This window comes from Petaurus breviceps, unplaced genomic scaffold (assembly GCF_028583685.1).
Source record: "Petaurus breviceps papuanus isolate PSGF00001 unplaced genomic scaffold, PetGlider_PUasm1.0 185, whole genome shotgun sequence".
Taxonomy (NCBI): domain Eukaryota; kingdom Metazoa; phylum Chordata; class Mammalia; order Diprotodontia; family Petauridae; genus Petaurus; species Petaurus breviceps.
Window position 1 is genome coordinate 3,742,839 of NW_027185797.1, and position 22,052 is coordinate 3,764,890.

The following is a 22,052-nucleotide window of genomic DNA, read 5'->3' on the forward strand; positions in this document are numbered from 1 at the left end:
GGGGGAGGAGTCACTCAACCCTGTTGGCCTCAGTTTCCTCATCTGCAAAATGGGCTGGAGAAGGAAACAGCAAACCACTCCAGTATCTCTGCCAAGAGAACCCCAGACGTGGTCAGGGAGGAGTCAGGCAGGGCTGAAAAAGGACTGACCAGCAACAAAATGGGGTTTGCAAAGAGGCCATCCTGGCCTTGGACAAATGCTCAGCCCAGGTCCAGATGGGCAGGTGCGTCTTACAGGAGTCAAGCCTCCACCCCTTCCCCAAGTGGAGATCATTGTTATTTCTATGAGTCGGAACTGGAAAAGACGGCTGACTGAGTCTGACCTCCTAAGTCCCAAATAAAAGCCCTTCTTCTGCAGGAGGCGTCCTCCAACCCTCCTAAGCCGGCTGCCTTCCCTCCCTTATTTCTTATTTATCCTGTACATAGCTCGCTTTGTATACATTTGCTCGCATGCAGAGTGCAAACCCCTTGAGGACAGGGGCTGCCTTTTGCCCCTTTTTACACCCCCAGCACTTAGCACAATTCCCGGCACACAGTAGGTGTTGAATAAATGTTTATTTATTGATAGATGAACCTAGCCCCCCAACCTGCTCCTTGAGGGTAGTCTGGTTCGCTTTTTTTTTTTTTTAAGGCCCCGGTGCTTAGCACCATACCTGGCACACAGCAGGCTTATAATAAATGCTGACTTGTGGATGGATCTAGCGCCCCAGTGGAATGTAAGCTCCTTGAGGGCAGGCACTGGTCCATTTCTGTCTGTGTACGCTTGTGGACTGAACGCATTTATAGCATGCATGGCTGGCAGCAGGCCAGGGATACAGAGCTAAGTAATGGAAGGTTCTCTTTCCCGCTACGGCGAACGGCTCCAATTAACAAAGCCCCCGACTGCGGCCAAGCCTCGGGCAGGTTCGCAAAGGGGCGCTGGTGCATGGTTCGTCATCGATGCTCGGATCAAAGTTGCAGGTTGCTCCCTTTTCTTTAGAATCAGGGATGGCAAATTCGTTCCCCTAAAAATAACCTGTGAAAAAAATCCGCGCCGAGCCAGCTAGGAGTCGAACCTAGAATCTTCTGATCCGTAGTCAGACGCGTTATCCATTGCGCCACTGGCCCTGCACATGCACAACGCGCCGCTACGGCGCCTTATCCGGCTGTACGCAGCCGCGTCAAGCTCCAACCAGCCGCTAGGCTCCCTGCGCAGGCACCTCCCCCTCTGCCAGCCTCGGGTTCCCTGCGGCAGTGAGCAGGCACGCAACCAATCCTCGCCGCGAGCGGCTTGCGTCACTCCGCTCCTTCCTTTCCTCTCCCCCTCCCCACTTCGCTCTAGAATCTCTTCGCGTTCTGAAGTTCTCGCCAAGTTTGTCCCCCTCCGCGCTCCGTCCACGGCTGGGATGGGCGGGTCGGGGGTGGGGCTGAGGAGACGTTCAGGGAGCCGGGCTAGGAGCTGCGGCGGCCGTCTCCGAGGGTGACCGGCAGGACCCTGAGAGCAGAGCGGCGGCGGCAGTGGCGGCAGCGGAGCAGGATGGCGGCGGTGGCCTACGAGACTCTGCAGCTGTGAGTAGCTCCGGCCATCCGGGAGCAGGGTGGCACCGCGGCAATTGACAGGGTCGGGCCGCCCTCCCTCATTGGCCCGGGAGAGGACGGCGGCCGGCCGGGGTCCGTTCTCGCCGCCTCTTCCTTCGCTTCGCGGCCGCTGGACGTGCGCCCCGCCGGGAGACCAGGGCCGGCGTAGGCTAGACCGGACTGGGCCAGACGCGGATGGGCCGGGCTAGGCTGGACAGGATGGGGCTCTCCCTGGCCGGCGGGTGCCCCTGGGGCCGGCCCTGGTCCCCGCCTCCGGCCCTCCGGGTGCCCAGGGCCTCGCAGCTAGCCCGGAGACTCGGCGGCGCCCTTGTTCGGGCCGGGACCGGGCTGTCATTGAGCCGGCCCTCCGGCCCTTCCTCCTCCCTCTCTTCACCGTCTCTTCCTAGTTTCCTTTCTTTCTCTTCTTTCCTCTGCCTCCCTCCCTCTCTTCCCTTCTTCCTCCTTCTGTCCGCTCCCTCCTTCCCACCTCCCTTCTTTTTCCTTTTCATTTCTTTCTGCTTTTCCGTGCTTCGCATCACCCGGAGGAAGAAAAAGTGACTTTGATGCATATTCCAGTCTGTAGCACTCCGGGGAGGGCCGGGCCTCTGACCCGGCTGCATCTGGGGACTGCAGAGCACTGAACGCCTCCTCCACTCAGAAAACCCGCGGTCCTGATGGGGGAAACTGAGGCCCGGGGCCACGGCCCTTCTGTACGAGCGACTTACTGCGCTTACAGGACCAGACCCCCCAGTGATCCTGGGGCGCGAGGGGGGGGTGGAAAGCTGAGCCCCCCCTCCCCAACCCCTGCGGTGCGCCCTGGCACGGCCGCCTGCCCAGAGAGCCTGGAGGGAGCGCACGGCCCCCTGGGCGGGGCTGGAGATCCCTTGGCCCCCCGGTGAGCGCCGGGTGCCTGCAGCGCAGCACACACGCACACACCACACACACGCACACACGGTACACACACCACGGATGTGCCTGGGGAGTGGGCATGCACCGAGTAGTCCTGAAGCTGCTCTCATCTATCAGAGATGAGCTGCCCCGCAGCCGTCCGCAGGGTGCGGGGAGCCGCGCTCTCCGAGCCTGTGTCCCTTGGCTTTGGTCAGGACGGTGGCCTCGGAGCTGACGGGCCCTCTCCCCCATTCCCACATCTGGAGGTGCAGGAGTTTAAGTTCATTCTTGGATCCGACGCCGTGCAGGAATGTGGTCATCGTCGGGAGGAAGGTTAGGGGGGGATCAGAGGGTGGCTGGCATCTGGCGCCACCCTTCACTAGTGTTTCAGCTTTGGGAATCTTTTTCCCTTATCAAACTCAGCTCTGAATGAGAGTCCAGTTACATCTTCCTTGAGTGGCATTGATTTAAAGGGGACGGAGGCGTGGGTGAAATGCGGTTGTTTTCATTTAGTCCCATCCATAGTTTAAATGTTTGGCATCAGGGAAAAGAGTAAAAAAGGACAAGGCTTTTTAAGTGGTCGAAGCTGTTGCTTTGGCTATTTGTGTTTGTTTTTTTCTTTTTTTGTCAGAGTAGACCATAAATACTCTTCAGTTTTTTAAAAACAAGTCCCACACTCAACAAAAGCCATTCTCTGTTTTATCTATTTTATCAATTGAACTTTTCTAAGTTTTATTTTTTCTCTGCTTAATAGGTTACTATATTCTCCCTAATCGCCCTCCAATCTCTTAACTACATTACTGTGTTTACTTTATGAACAAGTTTTTCATTCACCAAATCATTTTGACTATTAGGTTCTCTGCTTTTTTCACTTTGCTCATAATGCCTCCTTTCATAGTCTCTCTGGAAGTACAGCATTAATCTTCCCTTATTGAGGGAGGCATCCTAGAAGTAAAGCTGGCCTCTAACCATAAATAACCAATGGAATTGGAGCATAAACATGGTGGTTTGCAAAAATAAATATTTATATGTATAAGAGATTATATTAAGGATAGACCCACATCTAAAAATCTGGATTTACAAAGTAGATAATTTAAAGGATAATTTTGTTTTATTTTTTAAAGCATCACTATGGGTTTTGTTTAAGTAGCAAGCAGGTTAGCATTTTAAGTAACATTCTGTTCATAGAAATTTTGTTTACTTATAAATTCATCCTATAACTGTTGCTAAAAAGTGAAATGTACCCAAACTAGCAAAATAGAAGTATTTCCTGTGGAAACTTTGTCTTAAGGAACTCTTGTTAAAATGATTAGTGATCTTGGGTTCTCCACGTGTCAGATGAGATAATATGTCAAGCTCTTTGCCATCCTGAAAGCACTGTTCTAACTACTTACTGTAATAATAATGAGAACAATAAGCACGATGCTCAGAACTCAGTTCACTTTCTTTCTTAACCCAGATCTCTGTACTAACTTTCTTATTTCCATTTCCATCATCAGCACCACCGACAGATCCTTCTGTGATCTTGAACTTGTGTCCTCACGACTGTTCTTTTATAAAAAGAGCTACAGCGGACCTTGAAGTTAGTCTAATCCACTCTTTTCGTTTTTGTTGTTCTTGCTTAGTCCTGTCTGACTCTTCATGATGCCTTTTGGGATTTTTCTTAGGAAAGATACTGGAGTGGTTTGCATTTCTTTCTCCAGCTCATTTGACAGAAGAGGAGACTGAGGCAGACAGGGTTAAGAGACTTGCCCAGGGTCGAACAGCTAGTAAGCATCTAAGACCGGATTTAAACTCATGAAGAGATGGTACCACCTCCCTGCCCATATTTACACATGAGGAAACTGAGGCCCAGAGACTGAAGTGAGTGACTCAATTCGTGCAGTTGGGGTGGGACTCCCCTCCAGGTCTCCTGATGTTTTAGCCTGCATAGTGCGTCCTCTTCCTGATTTCTGGGCAGTCATCTTCGTGATGATTTTTAAAGCTCTTCCTGTTCATTGCCCCTTCTCTGTGCAGTGGCTTTCTGGCTGCTCTTCTCATCTTTCATTTTCCCTGGCTTTCTCATCACATTCACTGATTTTATCGTGTTACTTTGAATGGCTTCACTGCACGTCAGTGAGAGGTCAGAATTGTAAGCCTCGCATTAAGAATTCTCCAGTCTGCCTTATTCTGCCTAACGGTAACTTTTAAGACTGATCCCTAATTTCGTCACTCTGAGGATCTCCATGACTTAGCAGAGTGCCTGGCGCACCCAACTGGCCAGCTGGTGGGGAGTTTCCTTTTCCAAGGCGGAGCTGTGCCTTCTCTGCCACTTGCAGGTATGGACGCTGCTTGGGACTTTGGAGAGGTTAGGGTCAGAGGCAAGGCCAGCTCTCCTGCACTCTCTCCCCCTGTGCAGCACTGCTTCTCACTCATCTTATGTTCTTATCACAGCCCTGCCTCTGTAGCCAGGCTTCTTTCCTCATTGCAACTCCAATGGGGGATGTTCAGTCTGGACTGCCCGCTTTTGCGCAGGTCATTCTCTTGAACAAGGTCTGTCTGTCCCTCTCCTATCCAAATCCTTCCCATCTTTTAAAGCCTACACTCATCCAAGCAGCCTCGTCTTTACCTGCCCACATTGATTTAGAACTGATTACTGCACCACTAATGTCATTCATTTTGGCATGTGTTTATGTAACAATTGGAGACTACTAAAAAGGACCGGCACCAGCAGCCCCTGGAGCCACAAGGGATCTTCCCATCGCTGTCTGCAGCACTGTCAGGGCAGGCCCATGGAAGGACCAGGACCAGCAGCCCCCTGTATCCTTAGCCTCACTCTCTGTGGGACATCCCCTTGTGTAATGCCATGCACCAGCAGCTTTCCAGAAGAATGACACTGTGAACAGCTTTTAAGGTTCTAATTACACAGTATAGTGAACACTTTATTTATTCCATAACAGATCAAAGCAAAACATTAAGGTAGTGGTCACAATATTTAGAACAAAGAACAATCATCTTAAAGTACAATAGTCAAAGTCTTCCCCTCATGGGGCACACTAGATTAACTTAATCAGTCACTTATTCAGCAATCAATTACTAAGTATCATTAATCACTAAAACAATCATTAAAAAATACAAAAACCCTCCACCCCTAGGTCACTAGTAAACTACAATTTGATCATTACTCAGTACCCAAGGAGAGACCCAGTTCCTTGTCCAGCTCTCTGGGCAGGTCCTGCTCTACACTGAAGTTCATAGGATCCAGTCCATCTCAAATCCTTCACAGTTTCTCTCCCAGTTTCTGCTCCCGGGAATTCAAGACTCAACCAAGCCACAGACAGACAAAGTCCCTGCCTCCTGACCGTGCTTCCTCAGTCTTCTGCAGCTCTTCAAAAAATCAGAATCACCTTATCCAGCCTGGGGGGAGGGGGCTCCCTGGCTCCTCTTTGGCCTCCTGGCCTCCTGTTCAGAATAAGCTTCAGCACCACAAGTTCTCAGCAAATTCTGGCTAAGTTCTCTATTCTCTCTTCTGTAGCTGCTCTGCCTCCAGATTCTTGTCCCAAGAAATCCTGACTGTTCCTTTCCTGGGGTTTTTCCTTATATACACACAGCATTAGCTTCCTGTTTCAGCCAACCCTTCCTGTCACATCAGGAACAGGGGTTCATACCTTCTGTTTCTTTCACAGAGGTTTGATTAGTTACTTAGTGTTAAGTACCTGCTTACTTGCCAGTACAAAAAGGGGTCTTCAGATTCAAATTACATTACCATCACACCTTGTAACAAAATGAGACTGTTAAGAAAGAACAGTTGGCAGCGATTTTGTCTTGCTGTGTATGTGCCATTCCATACCCTGTCCCCTCACTTCTTAGATAAAGGAAGGATGTGTTTCATCATCTAGCCTTTGGCACCAAGATTGATCACTGGTGCCTTTAGAATTGTTTTTATGTGATTATAGTCATTGTGTATTTTATTCTCTTGATTCTACTTTCCTTCTCTATGATTAGGTCTTTTTGTGTTGTCTCTGAGTTCATCTTATTATTATTCCTTATATATTCTGCATTTTGTTTAGTCACTCCCCAAGCAATGTGTGTCCCAATTTGTTTGCTACCACAAATAGTCCTATCATGAAGATTTTGCAACCTTTCTTTCTGTCTTTGACCTCTTGAGATATCTATCTCATAGTGAGATATTTAAGTCAGAGGGTATGAACACTTTAGTAACTTTTCACACACTCACAAATTTCACAGCCAGTGATTATCTTCTTCCTGCAGACCCTCTTACACTGACTATTTCTGGTTTTTATCCTTCATGCCAGTTTAATAAGTTTATGGGGAGACTTCTGTGATCATGGCATTGGCACTCTTCTTATTAGTCGTTTGAAGCATTTTTTCATATGATTATTTATTATATAGTATTAATATTGGAGACGTTTATTCAGCTATTCATGGAAGACTTTTGAGCAAACTTTTCTCAAGTTTTTTTCAGTGAATTGCATAAAAGTGTAATATGTAGACTAGATGTAAGTGATGAGTGATATATAGAATCCTCATGGCTTTACTGAATTGTGAAGAGGGCAGTGGTCACAGGGCTGCCCGAAATAAATGTGAATATAACTGCACAGCAAAAATAATCTCTTTTGAGGTTGATGCTATTACCAATTATGAGAAGCATGTCCTACGTAAAAATAATGTTCAGACTTTGGATTGAAATGAAATAGACGGTTTTTCTCAAGGATTAGCAGTTAATGACTAGTGGGGCAACATGGTGTAGTGCAAAGAGAATTGGATTTGGAACGAGAGGGTCTGGATTCAAATTTTTACTCTTTTAATTATTTGTATCTTTGAGTAAGTCATTTCTCTGGGTCTTAGTTTCCTCATCTGTGAAATGAAGGCATTGGAAATTTGTTTGTTATTATGGAACAACTTGCTGAATGGGCCAGAATTATTATGAGTCTGTTATTGGGCAATAAAATACTTCAGCTTCTTTGTAATATCCCAGAATGTTTTGTTATAGTCTCACTTTTTGTATTCCTTATACTTTTTTTGACCATTTCTGGACAATGACCCTCAAAAACAAAACAAAATAATTTACATTTTAGTACCATTTGAAGATAATCAGAGAAAGGGCCAGTGATCTCTACCAGTTGCCAAGTAGCTACCACCTACAAGGCCGACAAGTCAGCCTGGTAGGGCACCTGCAGGGAGGGAGAGGAACCAGCATGTGCCAAGCAGGTCAAACCACTACCACTTGCACCACAGGCTCCCTTTAAATCCTGAAGGAGGCATCCCTAGGGACCTGGGCCCGGGAGCCTTTAGAACAGCAGCGTTCCCAGCCCAGGGCCTCCAGCTGTCATCCTGTGAAGCTGCCCTCCCCCTGGAGAGGCTGCCCACCGGCAGCTGCTTCTTCGGGTGCTGCAGCCAACAAGCCACTGGAGACCCAGAATCCTTGGTGCTCCCAGTGGTTCAGTGTCAGAAAGCAGGATGATTTTATCAGTGGAAGTTACATTAAAGAAAAGCCATTGACCTCTGCTTTTCAGCTGCCCCCTAGGGAGCAGCGGGCTTTTCTGTCTGTCTTGAGGCTGAAGCCTTCCATGTGCTGTTGTCCCCCTTAGAATATGAGCTCCTTGAGAGCAGGGGCTGTCTTACTCTTCTGTTTCTGTCCCAGAGTTTAACACAGGGCTTTGTATGTAGCAAGCACTTAATAAATACTTTGCTCATTTCATTCAAAATGTAGGAAAGTTGTTAATCATATATAAGTGAAGGGCAACTAGCTGGTGCAGTGATAGAAAACTGACCTGAAATCAGGAAGACCTGAGTTCAAATCCAACCTCAGATGCTTCCTAGCTGTGTTACCCTGGGCAAGTCACTTAATCCTATTTGCCTCAGTTTCCTCATCTGTAAAGTGGGCTGGAGAAAAAAATGATGAACTACTCCAGTGCCAAAAAAACCCACCAAATATAGTCAGGAAGAGTTGGACATGACTTAAACAGCAGCATATAAGGGATTTTATAGTGTTTTGAAATAAATTCATAACAAGAATTCCTCAGTAAAACCTAGAATTCTGAATCTGTTTTTAAATCCTTTCTTCAAAGAAGCATCATGACATCCTGTTAAGTTTAGACAGTTAGTACTTGGTAACTAATGCTATTGTTTTCTTCCATGAGATATGGGAAAAAATTTACCCCTGAATTCATGTAATAAGTAACTGCTTTCAAATAACTTATCACAATGAAGAAATTCCAGGGGTAGAAACCCAGGCTTTACTATGTTTAAGCACAAATTCAGGGCTCAGAAAAATAATCCTAAATCAATACTGGGGTTTGGAAAAAATTTTTATAGAGAAAAATTATGTCAGACAAAGAAATCACAGTGGATGGCCTTGGCATCTTTGCTCTCTGACCAAGCTCTGAGTGCTCCCCATCCCCCCTGTAACCTTTGGAACAAATGGTTCTCATTGACCCATTCAGCCAGGGACAGGCTTCATATGCTTGGGGTAGACACCCCCCCCCTCCCCCAACTCACTGATGGGCTTGAGGCCTGTTGGTCACTCTCAACCCGGGTTAGCCTGTCTAACACTGACATACTTTACTGGGGTGTGGCAGCTGCATATGCTGCAGCTTCTTGGAGCCACAGATGAGAGCTGGGTGAAGGTGGGCACCAAAGGGAGATGAGCAGCCCTCACACCAGGGAGGCCCTACCCTATACCCCATACCCCTCATACCTCCCAAGCCCTTGATAAATACCTTAGTGCTCTGTTCTGAAAGTTTGATGTGGCTGCTTTGGGACCATCACTCCTTGTTATTTATCACCTTTTCTGTAAGCTTTCAAGATGTTTCATCCTTGTTTCCCTTCCCACCGACTCATTCCTGCCCCCCAGCAGAACTTTCTGTGAAACAATGCATACTTGGTTCTGCATTGAATCCCACAAGTCTTCTCACATGTGTTTGGATCCTTCAGATTTGGTTTTTTCTCTCACAGTGCGGCATCATTCTGTTACCAGTTCAGCCATTCTCCAGTCACTTTTCCTGGGCAGCTAGGTGGTGCCATAGTGCACAGAGCACTGGGCCTGGAGCTGGGAAGACTCATCTCCCTGAGTTCAAATCTGGCCACAGATACTTGCTAAACCGGGTGATCCCCGGCAAGCTGCTAGAAAAGGAGCTGGAGGGGCGGCTAGGTGGCACAGTGAATAGAACAGAGGTCCTGGAGTCAGGAGGACCTGTGTTCAAATCCAGCCTCAAACACTTACCACTTACTAGCTGTGTGACCTTGGGCAAGTCACTTAACTCCAATTGCCCTGCCTTCTCCCCTTCAAAAAAAAAAAGAAAAGGAATTGGAGAAAGAGAGGGCAGACCACTCTAGTATCTTTGCCAAGAAAGTTCCAGGTGGCATTACAGAGAGTCAGACATGCCTGAAAATGCCTGAACACCATCGCTTTGTTACTACAAAAACTGTCACTATAAATATTTTGTTAAGTTTAAATGTGATTTTGCCCTCTGTCTTCGGCCTCCTTTGAGGTATTTTTCTGGTAGTGCTAACCCTGGCTCCATGGGTAGGGAAGCTCCTGCTTGGAAATCAGGTTCAGACCAATCTGGCCCTTAAGCTAGAGTTGTCCGGCCCATCACCTTCCCATTCCAGCCCATGCCATGGCTTCCACTGATTCTTTTTTCTTATATTGTCTGACCGTCTCATAATTCTGCCAGAGGATTCTCTAAAATGCACAGAGGGAGCTATGAAACCATAGTGCTGATGTTCCGGATACATGTATTCATACTTTTCATCATTAGCAACAACAGGAACAAGATTTGGAATAGAAAAATGGTGCCAAAGGCTATTTATTTTACAGTTGAAAAGCAAAATTTGAGTCAATTTCTTAAGAATTACAGCTCATTATAAAATTACATATTTGTAGTTCTGGTCACCTGAACTGTATAGACTGAGATTAAGTAGGTGTTATTCTTTCCATCAACAGGCATTTCCTCAATGTCTCCTATGCTTTATATATTAGAATAATATAGATTTCATTTTATAATAGTTTTTTAAATTGTCCTCACATCACACTGACAGTTCCTTTTGATGAGATTATATTCAGGATAGAAAGTGTTCGAATTGTCTTCTTGTAAAGTGAAAATTCATCCGGTAGAAGAAAAAAGTCAAGTATTGATGAAGATAGTTTTGAAAAGCCTTTATTAAAAATAACAGAAATAGTGACACTTAGATCTACATGAAGTTGCCCCTGGTACAATTTTTAATGCAATATTAAGTATAATTTATTAGTTCATTCTTCTTGGTACTCCCTACCTGAATGTATCTGTGATGTTACCAGTGTGGATATTTTCTTCATGACTTTCTCATCTTATGCAGTCTTGTCCATGTTTTCCTTTTATCTTACATAATATTAAATCACCCTTTAACACAGCATTTAGTGAGCATCACTTTTTGACATAATGTTTAAAAGATTGGGCAGCCTTTTAAAGTAAGTGAACTTATTTTAAAGCCAAATGAAAACAGAGGTAAAGAAAATTTGTGAAAATCCCACTAATAAGGATTTTCTCAGCTGACCGTTAGACTTGGGACTTAACTGTCTTTCCTTCCATAATAAATACATTCCCTTTAAATTTCCTAGTGTGATAGTATCTGAGACAAGTATTAGATGGCTTTTGTAAAGCAAGCCAGGCAAATTCCGTGATTGCAGGCTACTAAGCAGGATTTACAGGGGTTGCCAACCAGTGCGCTTTTCTAGAATGGAGAGAGAGACTCTCCCTCCCATCTGTGGGGAAAGTGGAATGGGCATCCTAGCTTTGCTAGACATTTAAAAGTGTGCGTAGGAGAGAGCCAATAGACTGCTGGGAGCAGGAAGCTGGAGGGTCTGAGGGATAAGAGTCATTCCTGTTATCTAATAGGAAAAGAGAAAGGAATCAGAGGGTGGCCAGTACCTAGGAGATCCTGCAGGTAGGAGAATGGTGCTTAAAGGAAGTAGTACGAGGTGCATGCTTCAGCTACGAGAAGAAAACACATCCTTCCTGGGGGGGAGCTTTGCCAGAACAAGCTTGTTAGGGAATTTTTCCCTACCATGGAAACATAGCTCTGTATGATTTTTATTTATAATGCAAATACATTAAAATGTAGGATTCACCTTTCAGAAATTTACTTTGCAGGTGAACTTTGGAATGCAGCAATTATGCTAAGTAACCTAATGTTTGTCTTTATAGGAAAGCATAGTTTCCAGTTAATTGACTGCAGATGCCAATAACATACGAAATTAAGAGCTTAGATGTTCTTGCATGTAAGCGGCCAGCAAAGGGAAACACAAATCCTGCTTCAAGCTCTATACCGAACTTGCCTTGTGCTAGTCTTTATCCAAAAACATATTAGAAAATAGGTGTCTGGTTATTTTGAATAATTTTTGCAAAGGCTAACAGGAGCACAGCCGTGATTTGAATTCTGTTCATCCATCAGAAACTCAACAAAGAACCTGAAAGTCAACGATGAAGGTGCTGGAGGCGTCGTAGAGCCTATGTCCCTGTGTAATGTAATTGGCAGCTGTGCTTCCCACTTAGTTATAAAGTGGCCTGTGAGCCGTCAGTGTCCACCTACAGCAGTGTGAGGTTCTGACTCACTTTAGTGGAAGAAAGTAGCAAACTCAGAAAGCCTGGCAGTCACCAGCTGCCCCTGAAGGTACTGCCCTCTTACAGCCTAGTGTGACCATGGCTGGTTGGAAAGGGGATGCAAGAACAGGCTGGTGAGGTGTTCTGTATATGGAGTGGAAGAAGGCAAGAACATAAAATGTTTAGAGGCATTTCCATTAAAAAATGATTAGATGTTTTGGCATTTAGAGGGATACTTAATTTCTCTGTTTATACTAGTTAAAAGAAGGATTTATTGTATAGTTATACAAAAGTAGTTCATAAGAATATCATCAGATTGTAGTTATTTGCACAAAAGTGATTCATAAGAATTCCCAAATGATTGATCAGATTATTTTTGTGAGAGAGAGCAACCTTCTTGTTTTGTTTTGGTTTTGTTTGTTTTTTTTTTCTTTTTCTTTTTGGAGGGGGAAGGAAGGGCAGTTGGGGTTAAGTGACTTGCCCAGGGTCACACGGCTAATTTTATGTTAAGTCTCTCAGTCCGAATTTGAACTCAGGTCCTCCTGACTTCAGGGCCGGTGCTCTGTTCACTGCACCACCCAGCTGCCCCTGAGAGCAACCTTCTTTCAATGGAATTTTAATATTCTTAATCTTTGGTTCTGCCCAAAGTTCAGTTATCTGAATTTGTAGATTATTCAGGATAAATGTTATGGTAAAAAAAGTATGTGTATAACTCCACATTTGAGACTCTTCCTACCTACCTGATGATATGTTAATATTGTCTTTAGCATTAAAGCGTTTTATACTTTTATAATAAGCTATGTTTGTTTGTTTGTTTTGAGGGGGGGAAGGCAAGGCAATTGGGGTTAAGTGACTTGCCCAGACTATAGTGTTTTGCATCTTCCCAGGTAGGTCATGAAGGAAATCTATTAATCATTGTTAACTGTTTTTTGATCAGAATGTGTATTGCTCATTTGTCTTGGTGGTGCAGAACTGCAAGCTCTTTGAGAGCAGAGGTGGGCTGTTTTTCATTTTTTCCTTTGTAGCCTTGGCTCTTCGCATGGGCTTGGACATATCCCAGTGAGTCAGTGGAGCTGGGATATTGTCTATTTGAGCATTCGCTTCAGGGATCAGACTGCTGTCCATCCTTCTCCAGGCTACCATAACCTTGTAACAGGGGCCTCACCCGACATGTTGGGGGTCTTCTTGACCCAGTGTGATGTGGGTAAATATGGGCCACCATGTCTGAGAGCTCGTAAGCACGGCCGTGTGTTCTGTCCAGTCCCTTGTTCTTAGTGTGTGCCTGCCCGTCTTTTATTCTGGCCATTTATTTCTCTGAGGACTTCCTTCATAACCACATTTGCATAATTCCCATTTGCACAGTATTTCTGCTCTGCTCATCCTCACCATGAACTTCTTTGCCCTTGGGCTTGACCCTCAGCTTGAGTTCTTTGGAGACTAGTGTGTGCCACATGACTCCTAGCCATGAAACAGAATATGGGTGTTAAAAGAGGGGCCCACTTTTCAGGGAGAAATGTGGGGTCTTTGCAAGCATTGTGCAGTTTCACCAAGGCATCCCAGTCTGTGCCCCTCCTCCTCTGTTCTGGACCCAGCTTATTGTCCAGTGCAGTGTCACTCTCAGACACGTATACTGACCCCACTGCATACCATAGTTCAGGCAGTAGACCTTTATTCATCTAGCTTTTCCTTTGTGGGTAGTAAGGGCAGATTCTTGAGTGATTATGCATCTCACTTAGGATTTCCAGTTTGGTTTTTAACACCCTTCACAATCTGGACCCAAGCTACCTTTCCAGGGTCATGAGACATTGCACTCCTTCTCACGTGCTGTGATCTAGCCAAACGGTCCTCTCATTCCTCACTGTGGTCTCTGTGCCGTGCTTTGGCTACTCCACATGCATGCTGTGCCCTCCCTTCTTACCTTTGCAATGGGATGCATCGTATCCCATTCTTCCTTTAAGGTGGAACTTCTTTGAAGCTCACCTCAACCACTATCTTCTTCATGAAGCCTTTCCAACCACTAGTACCTTCCCTGGTGTTTAGCTTGTGAATATTTGTATTTGTTCATTTTATGTTTATGCTGTATATGTTTATATATGTATTTGTCTCCTACTAGTGTAAGCTCCTTTGAGTAGGGATTATATCCCAAGCGCTGAAGCCCAGTGCCTGGCACAAGGTCCATGCCTGCTTGCTTGTTTGTGGGTCTCATTTAGTAACACACAGAAGGGATTTAATAATAAATGGTTATGGAATTGCATTTTGACTGAGTTTTTATAAAAAATTTCAATATTGCTAAAAGCTTCTTGTGTGTTTTATAAGGGAAGATGATGTTGAAGTTTTGTTATTTTGTTCTGAAGAATTATTTTATGGTAAAAGGAATTTTGTCAGTGTGAGAATGCCCTCCACTGAGAAGTCTTTGAGGGGTCTGAGGCCCTGAGAAGCTAATTAAAACCAGCTTGAGAATGTAAAAGTGGCAAAAAAAAAAATTGTAACTATCTAATTGCATTTTTTAAACTGATAGAGTTCCAGGACCATATTCTCTTTTGAATTAAAAATAACTTCTTTCTCTAGTTCCTCTAATAGAATCTTTTCATATACATTGGTGACTTATGTCTGTGTGAAATAAAGGACATCATTTTATTAATAACAATAAAAATATATCATACTTGCTTAGCCCTTCATTCTTTGTAAAACAGTTTTACATCTGTTTTCTCATTAATCCTCACAAGAACTCTGAAGTAAATAGGAATTTTTATTCCAGTTTTTGTAGATATGGAAGCTGAGGGTCAGAGATTAATCACTTGGGCCTTAGAGTCACACAAGTAGTTAATTATAGAGTAGAGACTAGAATCTTGATTACCTGACTCTTATATGCAAGTCTTTTTCCCATTAGACCATTACAATTGAGCAGAGCCAGGTGACTGATGGATAGAATGCTGGACCTGGGGTCAGGAAGATCTGAGTTCAGATTTGGCCTCAGAGACTTCCTAGTTGTGTGACCTTGAGCAAGTCATTTAACTTCTCTTTGCCTCATTTTCTCTATCTGTAAAATAAGTGTTGACCTAGCAGTATTGTCTTGAGAATCAGATGAGGTAATATTGGTAAAGCTCTTGGCATAGAATAGGTGCTGAATAAATGTCAGCCCTTATTAACTGATAATTCTTGTTGAATGGATGCAGCACTATTTTTTTGTGCAAAACCTATAATTTATTTTTATTTTCCTATTTATCATACACTTACTAAAACCTATTGTGCACTGGGCATTTTTATAGGAGCTGGAGATACAAAGAAAAAAAAAAGAATCCCTCCCCTTAAAGAGTTTATGTTCTGCTAAAAGGATATACATCTGCACAGAAAAGTAAGTTCAAGCAATTTGAGAATGGGTATAGGGCATGGGGAAAACTTAACTTGGGAGGTAGCTGCCGCATCACTTGAGAAGAAAGATAAGGATCCTTAAAGGCACACCTGGGTGGGATTGTGTTTCAGGCATGGAGACAGTTTAGGTGAGTGTAGGGGCGGGAAGTGAGTGTCCAGAACAGAAGAGCTGACCTGGTCCTGTCGCAGTTTGTCCAGAATGTAGAAGATGGGAAATAAGGCTAGAAGGGTGGATTGGAGCCAGAGTGGAGGGCTTCTGTGTATGCTATGTACATGGGTTTGTTCACGTTGGGAAAAATGAGAGTGACTTTAACATTCAAGTAACTCTGCACTGTGTTCAGAGGTTTTTTTTGTTTGTTTTATTCATCTTTGAGCAAACATTTTACTAAACACCTGTATTATGTGCAAAATGCTATGCTAGCTACTGGGTTCAAAGATAAAAAAGCTAGAGTCTGTGTTCTCAGGGAGCTGTAGGTGGACAAGTGTGCAGATGTGTACAAAACAAAACATTGCCTCACGCAACAAATTGGGGCCACTTTAAGAGGCCCCTTCCACGTACAAATTGTGCAGTGACATGCAGCAAAGGACAAATTGCAGGCTGGAAGCTTTTCTTTTATTTTATGCTGCTTTTCCTGGAGTAATGTAGCAAGATGTTTGTTGTATCTGGTACTGTTCCAGCCTGTTTTGAAAATTTTCAGTTATTTTGATGTTTGTGGGGAGCGGAGAGGGCTAAATCTCACATCAAATGTACTTTAGAAAGTGAAAGCAGTTACAGCCTACAAGGCCTGGAGACATTGCTTCCTTCCCAGATTCCTCCTGGTTTTTTCTGTTCTTACTTTGTGCGCTTTTTGAGGCAGTGTTTTTTGCATCATTCCCTCACTCTACCTTGTATAATGCTGTGTGTAATGCCTGGTGTGATTAGTGGATTCAGTGCAATTTAGGCTTATACCCAATATGTTCTGCAAGTGAAGTAACCTCTCTGAGCCTCAGGCAGCTCTTGGAGAGTAACCTGCCCCATTGCAGATGTTTTGCTGCATATCGTTGGAGGGAGGTCCCACACCAGTGCCCTCACGGATCCTCGCCATGCCGACCACATGTGGGACAGTGATGAAGGGTCTGGAGATGGACTCGGCAGTACTGATCCCTGCAGCAGACCCCCAGCTGCCAGACTTCTTAAAGTGTAGCTCTGACGACAGCTTTGGCGGTGCCACTCTCTACCACCTCCTCTCCGACCTCCCTCACCTTCAGACTGCCTTCAGCAGAATCGTAACATTATATGCTGCTAAAGCTAGAAGGAACCTCAGACATCAGGAAAACCCACCTCCTCATCTTACAGATGGAAGAACTGAGGCTTGGAAGGTCACATGGGCGGTATTAGGAGCCCATCTTGACGTGCCCAGAATTCTCCCCTCACAGTGATCTGGTTCACAGTTACCTCTGTCATCCCCTGTCCGTCTGCTAAGGCCCAGTTCAAGCCTCCTGGGAAGGCTTTTCTCCTCATAGATAGCTGAGGTAACCTCTTCTCAGCAGCACTTCTTATCAGTGCCCCTTTCATATTGTACTACATTATATTTATTTGTGCACATGTCTTGACTGTCCTAGCCTGTAAATCAGAGGTATCACATTTACCTGCCTGAAGGGGGCTAGCAGAACTCCTGAGTATTGTAGGAGTCGGATTAAAATGTAATCGGGAAATGTTAGGAAAATAAATAAAAACACAATACAACATAGATAATGTCAGTTTGTGATTTTCTTAGTGTGTGGCCTTCAGGTCTCCATTTCTGTCTGAGTTGTGTATAGCCCCTGCTATATATAAATCACCGTCTGAGCCAGGGGCACCATCTGTTCTTTGTGTTTTCACACAGTGCATGACACAGTTCAGGGACCCCTAGTATTTTCCAGCCAATAAATATTTGTCAAGTGCAGGTGTGGTTTGCAGGCTAGTAGATTCAGTTATTGTTCAGTTGTGTCCAACTCTTCGTGACTCTATTTCTGATTTTCTTGGCAAAGATACTAAAGTGGCATTCTATTTCTTTTCCCAACTCATTTTACAGATAAAGAAACTGAGGCAGACAGCGTTAAATGACTTGCCCAGGGTCATATAACTAGCAGATAGGTGGTGTAGTTGATAAAGAGTACCTGGCCTGGAGTCAGGAAGACTCATCTTTCTGAGTTTAAGTGTGATCTCAGACACTAGCTGAGTAAGTCACATAACCCTGTTTGCCTTAGTTTCCTCATCTGTAAAATGAGTTGGAGAAAGAAATGGTATCTTTGCTGAGAAAAGCCCATATGGGGTCACAAAGAGCCAGACACGACTGAAAACAACTGAACAAGAAGATTGAGTCCACTTGAGTTACACAAGAGAATGAATCCTGAATTAAAGCTAATTTTACTTGATGCTTTAAAAAAAAAATCACAATAACCTTTTAAGGAAGTGTTGTATTAAAACTTTTCTACTAATGGTTCTGGTACTGAGTCAGGTTGGACATTAAGGGGCTCAGGCTGGAAGTAAATTAGTACCTTTCTGGAGATGATTAAAAGTGTGGTACTTTCTGATTGTTTTAGTAAGTGAAAGAAAGCTGCAGTAAATTGTAAATCTTCATTTGTTGGGACATTGGGAAAATGAAACCATCAATAGAGAAGCTCTTAATAAAGCTCTTACAAATTAGTTCCTTTTCCTTATGGGTTTTTCATTTCTTCCCAGGCACGTAACCCCCGAAAAATTTTATGTAGAGCCTTGTGATGACCGAGTAGATGACGTGCTTGCCATTGATCGTGTCTCCACAGAGGTGACCCTCACAGGTACGCAGAGAGTGGGAGGGGAGGGGTGCCTGCTCAAAGTGTTAAAGGCAGGAAAATACCAGGCAGCTTTGACTTGCAGAAGGATGACTTTCCAAGGATGCCTTATCCCGGTTTTCCATTTATGTTTTTGTATTTAGACTTATATTTGTATCTAGATTATTTTTCTGTTGAGAAGAATTTCAGGTTGTCCTTTTTCATGGAGTTGATCATTTAAAAAGATAATTATTTCTATGCTTATATGAGGAAGATTATTGTAATTAACAACCATTCCTCCAGTGTAATTTATATGGTATTAGCTGATAGGATTTGAGTAGGTTTTTGTTTGTTTGAACCTTATTATGATTATGTAGGACCACTGATGATGAGGTTAGTAAATGAAAATTCCTGTCATTCTCGTTGGAATGTCCCATTGATGTCGCCAAAATGTTGTGTTTGCTTCTCTGTGCATTTTTCAGTCTTGTATCTAAGAGATGAACTTGCTTTTCTTTTCCAGGTGTTAAGTGTACTAAATTTTTTATTGGTAGATTAACTAGAATCATTATTAATAATTTAACCATCACTATGAATTTAAACATTTAAAAAAGCATTTCCGCATAGAGAGCAGAATGCAAAAAGAGCATACTGTATCAAACTGTGACTCTTTTAACAAACTGAGCTTTGTAATACAAAACTTAGAGTTGAAAGACAAATCTGTGTACAGGAGTGAAATAGTTAAATGGTGCTTTCCAAACTAATTTGACCCCTGCGCACCTTTGGCTATGTTAATGCCACTTTTATATCCTGCTACAGGAGGTCTGGACATGAGGAGTATCCTCAGGATAAGAGGCCTTAGGAGAATCTTAGGGAAAAACAGAGGGAATTGCTACACATGCTACAGACGCTGTGCCTCATTTTATATTTATATAAAAACAATGCCATTGGCACGTACATTTTCTTCTGGCCTCCCTTCTCGCATCATGATGAGCATCCCCAGATGGAAATGTTTGTTGTGGACCACAAGTTTTTATTATCACAGTCTCATAGGTGGAAGGAACCTCAGAGACCAGCTATACCAGCCTGTCTCTGAACCAAACACACCCCTGCAGAATATCCCACAAGGTGTCCAGCTTTAGCCCGGTGCAGAGGGCACCCACACTCTGACAGGGCATCCTGTTAGTTTTAGATAGCATTAATTGTTTGGAAACTTTTCCTTTATTATCTTAAATTATAACTTATATATAAGTTATATATATCATAACTTATATATAACTTATTACTTAAATCTCCCCATTTGCAGCTTCCCCCTTGAATGGGAAGTTATGAGACCTTTCGGAACTGTCTTTGTCATCTAATGGACGCTCTCAAACTTAAAGTGTGCCCAGAACTGAAAAAAAATAGTGTTGTAGGAAAAAGCAGGCTTAACTCTGCAGTTTCCCTGCATGCCTCTGGTCAGGCCTTTCTTTTTGAACCCGCAAAATCCTCTTCCCCTGATTTGGGTTCTGATAAGAATCTGGGGTCCGAGTGCCCAGGCAGGTTTTGCCATTGTAAGTGTGGTTGGATTCAGGTGCAGGCCTCACTCCCATCTATTTTGCAGTTGCTGCCAAGTGGCACACTTTTGGAGAGCTGATTTATAAACCTGGTGTGGAAGTGACCCCGCAAATTACTGAAGAATTCTTGTGGTTGGCACTTCCTTCTAGGCTGGTAGGATTAATTTTCCTTTGGTAGATGACCAAAAGGGGGGCCATTTTAATTTAATGATGATGATTTAATTAAGCTAATTTGAAGCCAAACTAAATCTGAATTCCAGATGTTTAAATATTATCTTTGGATGGCATTCTCATTGATCATTCTGCCTAGAGTCTCACTCCTTAGTCTGTCAGAGTGGTTTTCCTAAAGCACAGGCCTGACCATGGTTCTCCCTTCTTTACTCAGTAAACTCCTATAACCTCTGAGATCAGAAGTGAGTCCCTTGTTACAGCCTGGCCCTTTCTGACCTTGTCAGTCTTCTTAAACGTTGCTCCCTTCCACCAAACTACTTCTCTCCCTCTCCATGACTTTGCCCGGGATTCTCTCCTTCTTTACTTCCAGTTTTCAGTGTCCCCGACTTCCTTCCAGATGCAGATCAGATCTCACCTGCTTTTCCCAATTTTACCAGCTGCTAGGCTTCCCCTCCAGAATGACCTTCCATCTGCTTTTTATGTGGCATGTGATACCTGGATTTTTATGTGTCTTGAGGGCAGGGACTGGTTTTGCCTTTTTTTCCAAATAAATTTTATTTATATCTTTTGTTTGTATATTGCCTTACTATCTCCCTGTGTTTCTTTGCTTTCTTCTCTGAGAGCCATCCCATAAAACAAATAATTTTTTAAAAGAAGAAGAGGAAGAGGAGGAAAAAAACCAGGAAAACCAATCAAGATATTAAAACAGTCTGAAAATATTTGCAGTGTTTCACACCCATGAACTTCCCACTCTCCTGAAAGGAGTAGAGAGAGATGTCTTCTGTTTCTCTATCCCAGTACTTAACAGAGTGAATACTTAATGAATGCTTGGTGATTGATTCTTCTCCTTCCTTCTAGTGAAGAAAGATGTTCCGCCATCAGCTGTTACAAGAACAATATTTGGTATCTTGGGCACAATCCGACTTGTAGCAGGTAAGAAAAATTAGCTGAGTTATACAGGTGAGAAGATTAATAGAAGTTGCTGCTAGTAGATTATAAGGAAATAGTTATGCTGTATTTTTGTATGGTCTTTGGTAGTAATTTGTTCCATTAGATTAGCAATTTGTGATCACTGTACTTTTGAGGCTGATGCCTGAAAGTAATACCATATATAAGATTTATATTTGTCATCCTAAGGCTACACTTCAAAATATTTTCTTTGGGACTTTAATTTGAATTGGGAGCTTTGGAATTCTTAGGCTGTCAACTTTAAATTCTTAGTGAATCCCAAGATTTTTCTTTTCTCAATTTAAAAACTAAAAATAAATTATAGTAGTGGAATGGTTGCTGAAAGTAAGGATTTGATCAGAGGTAGAAGGGGCTTTACCAGCTCTATCTGTCCCATCTTTGTAATTTGTTCATGTTTTCATGTTTACACTTGGGGCTGTCACACCTAGTTAGCCCTGGGAACTTGGATTTATTTTTTAACCTGTTTCAGATATACAATAATGTATCTCCCCATTGAAAGAGAGAAGATCAAAGCCATTCTTCCTTCCAACCCGACTTCCTGTTCCATCTGAACTTGTACCTAGTTCAGATGGAAGATCGCCCTTCTAGCCAGTGGGCACACAGCACTGTCCACAAGCCCAAACACTTCTGCTCACTATTCTGAAAACTTTGTAAGAAGGATCAGCATGAGGGCGCATGGCCTGTTGCCTCCCTTGCTACACAAGTATTGGATCATCAAGATGGAATCATGGGTCTTCTTATGTCTTAAGCTGTGTTCCCAAATGAACCTCTGTGCCCTGGGCCACAAATTGTATGAAAAGATTGACTGTTCATACTCTGTGTCCTTGCATGGAAGAAAAGACAGGTTTCCTTGTCTCTCCTTTCCAAACAGTAGCCTGCTTAAATTACTATATGTTTGGTTCTCGTGACCTTTCATTTGGAATTTAAATGGACAAAATGGATAGTTCATGTTTGGGATTGGTTTTTTTGGGGGGGTGGGGTGGGGAGGAATGTTTGGCCCATTGTTTCATCAGGATACAGAACTACTGACCAGGAAACTGTTGCTGCAGAGCAGGTGTCACCTGATCTGTAACTCAGGGCATTTCCTGGGGCCTGTCATCGTTGGGGGGGAAGTGATTCAGCCCATGTCCCACAGCTGGCAGCTATCAGAGTTCACCTCTGTCCCATACTGTTCTCTCACGTGT

At 43.6% G+C, this 22,052-nt stretch overlaps 1 protein-coding gene and 1 non-coding gene across 3 annotated transcripts in view; one reads left to right on the forward strand and one right to left on the reverse strand.

The window, feature by feature from the left end:
- Positions 1-1,033: 1,033 nt before the first annotated feature.
- Positions 1,034-1,106, reverse strand: TRNAR-ACG (transfer RNA arginine (anticodon ACG)). Its single transcript has one exon. It is a non-coding gene; the product is annotated as a tRNA-Arg (tRNA).
- Positions 1,107-1,343: 237 nt separating this feature from the next.
- Positions 1,344-22,052, forward strand: part of SACM1L (SAC1 like phosphatidylinositide phosphatase) — a 50,529-nt gene continuing 29,820 nt past the window's right edge. Inside the window, exons 1-4 of one of the 2 annotated variants that reach the window (XM_069088348.1) lie at positions 1,344-1,547; positions 15,298-15,383; positions 18,105-18,202; positions 20,758-20,832. Coding sequence is in view for 1 of the 2 variants with exons in the window: in XM_069088347.1 (XP_068944448.1) it covers positions 1,516-1,547; positions 18,105-18,202; positions 20,758-20,832 (205 nt within the window). In the remaining variant the exon portion in view is untranslated. The remainder of the gene's footprint in view (positions 1,548-15,297; positions 15,384-18,104; positions 18,203-20,757; positions 20,833-22,052) is intronic. The other variant, XM_069088347.1, reaches the window with a different exon arrangement.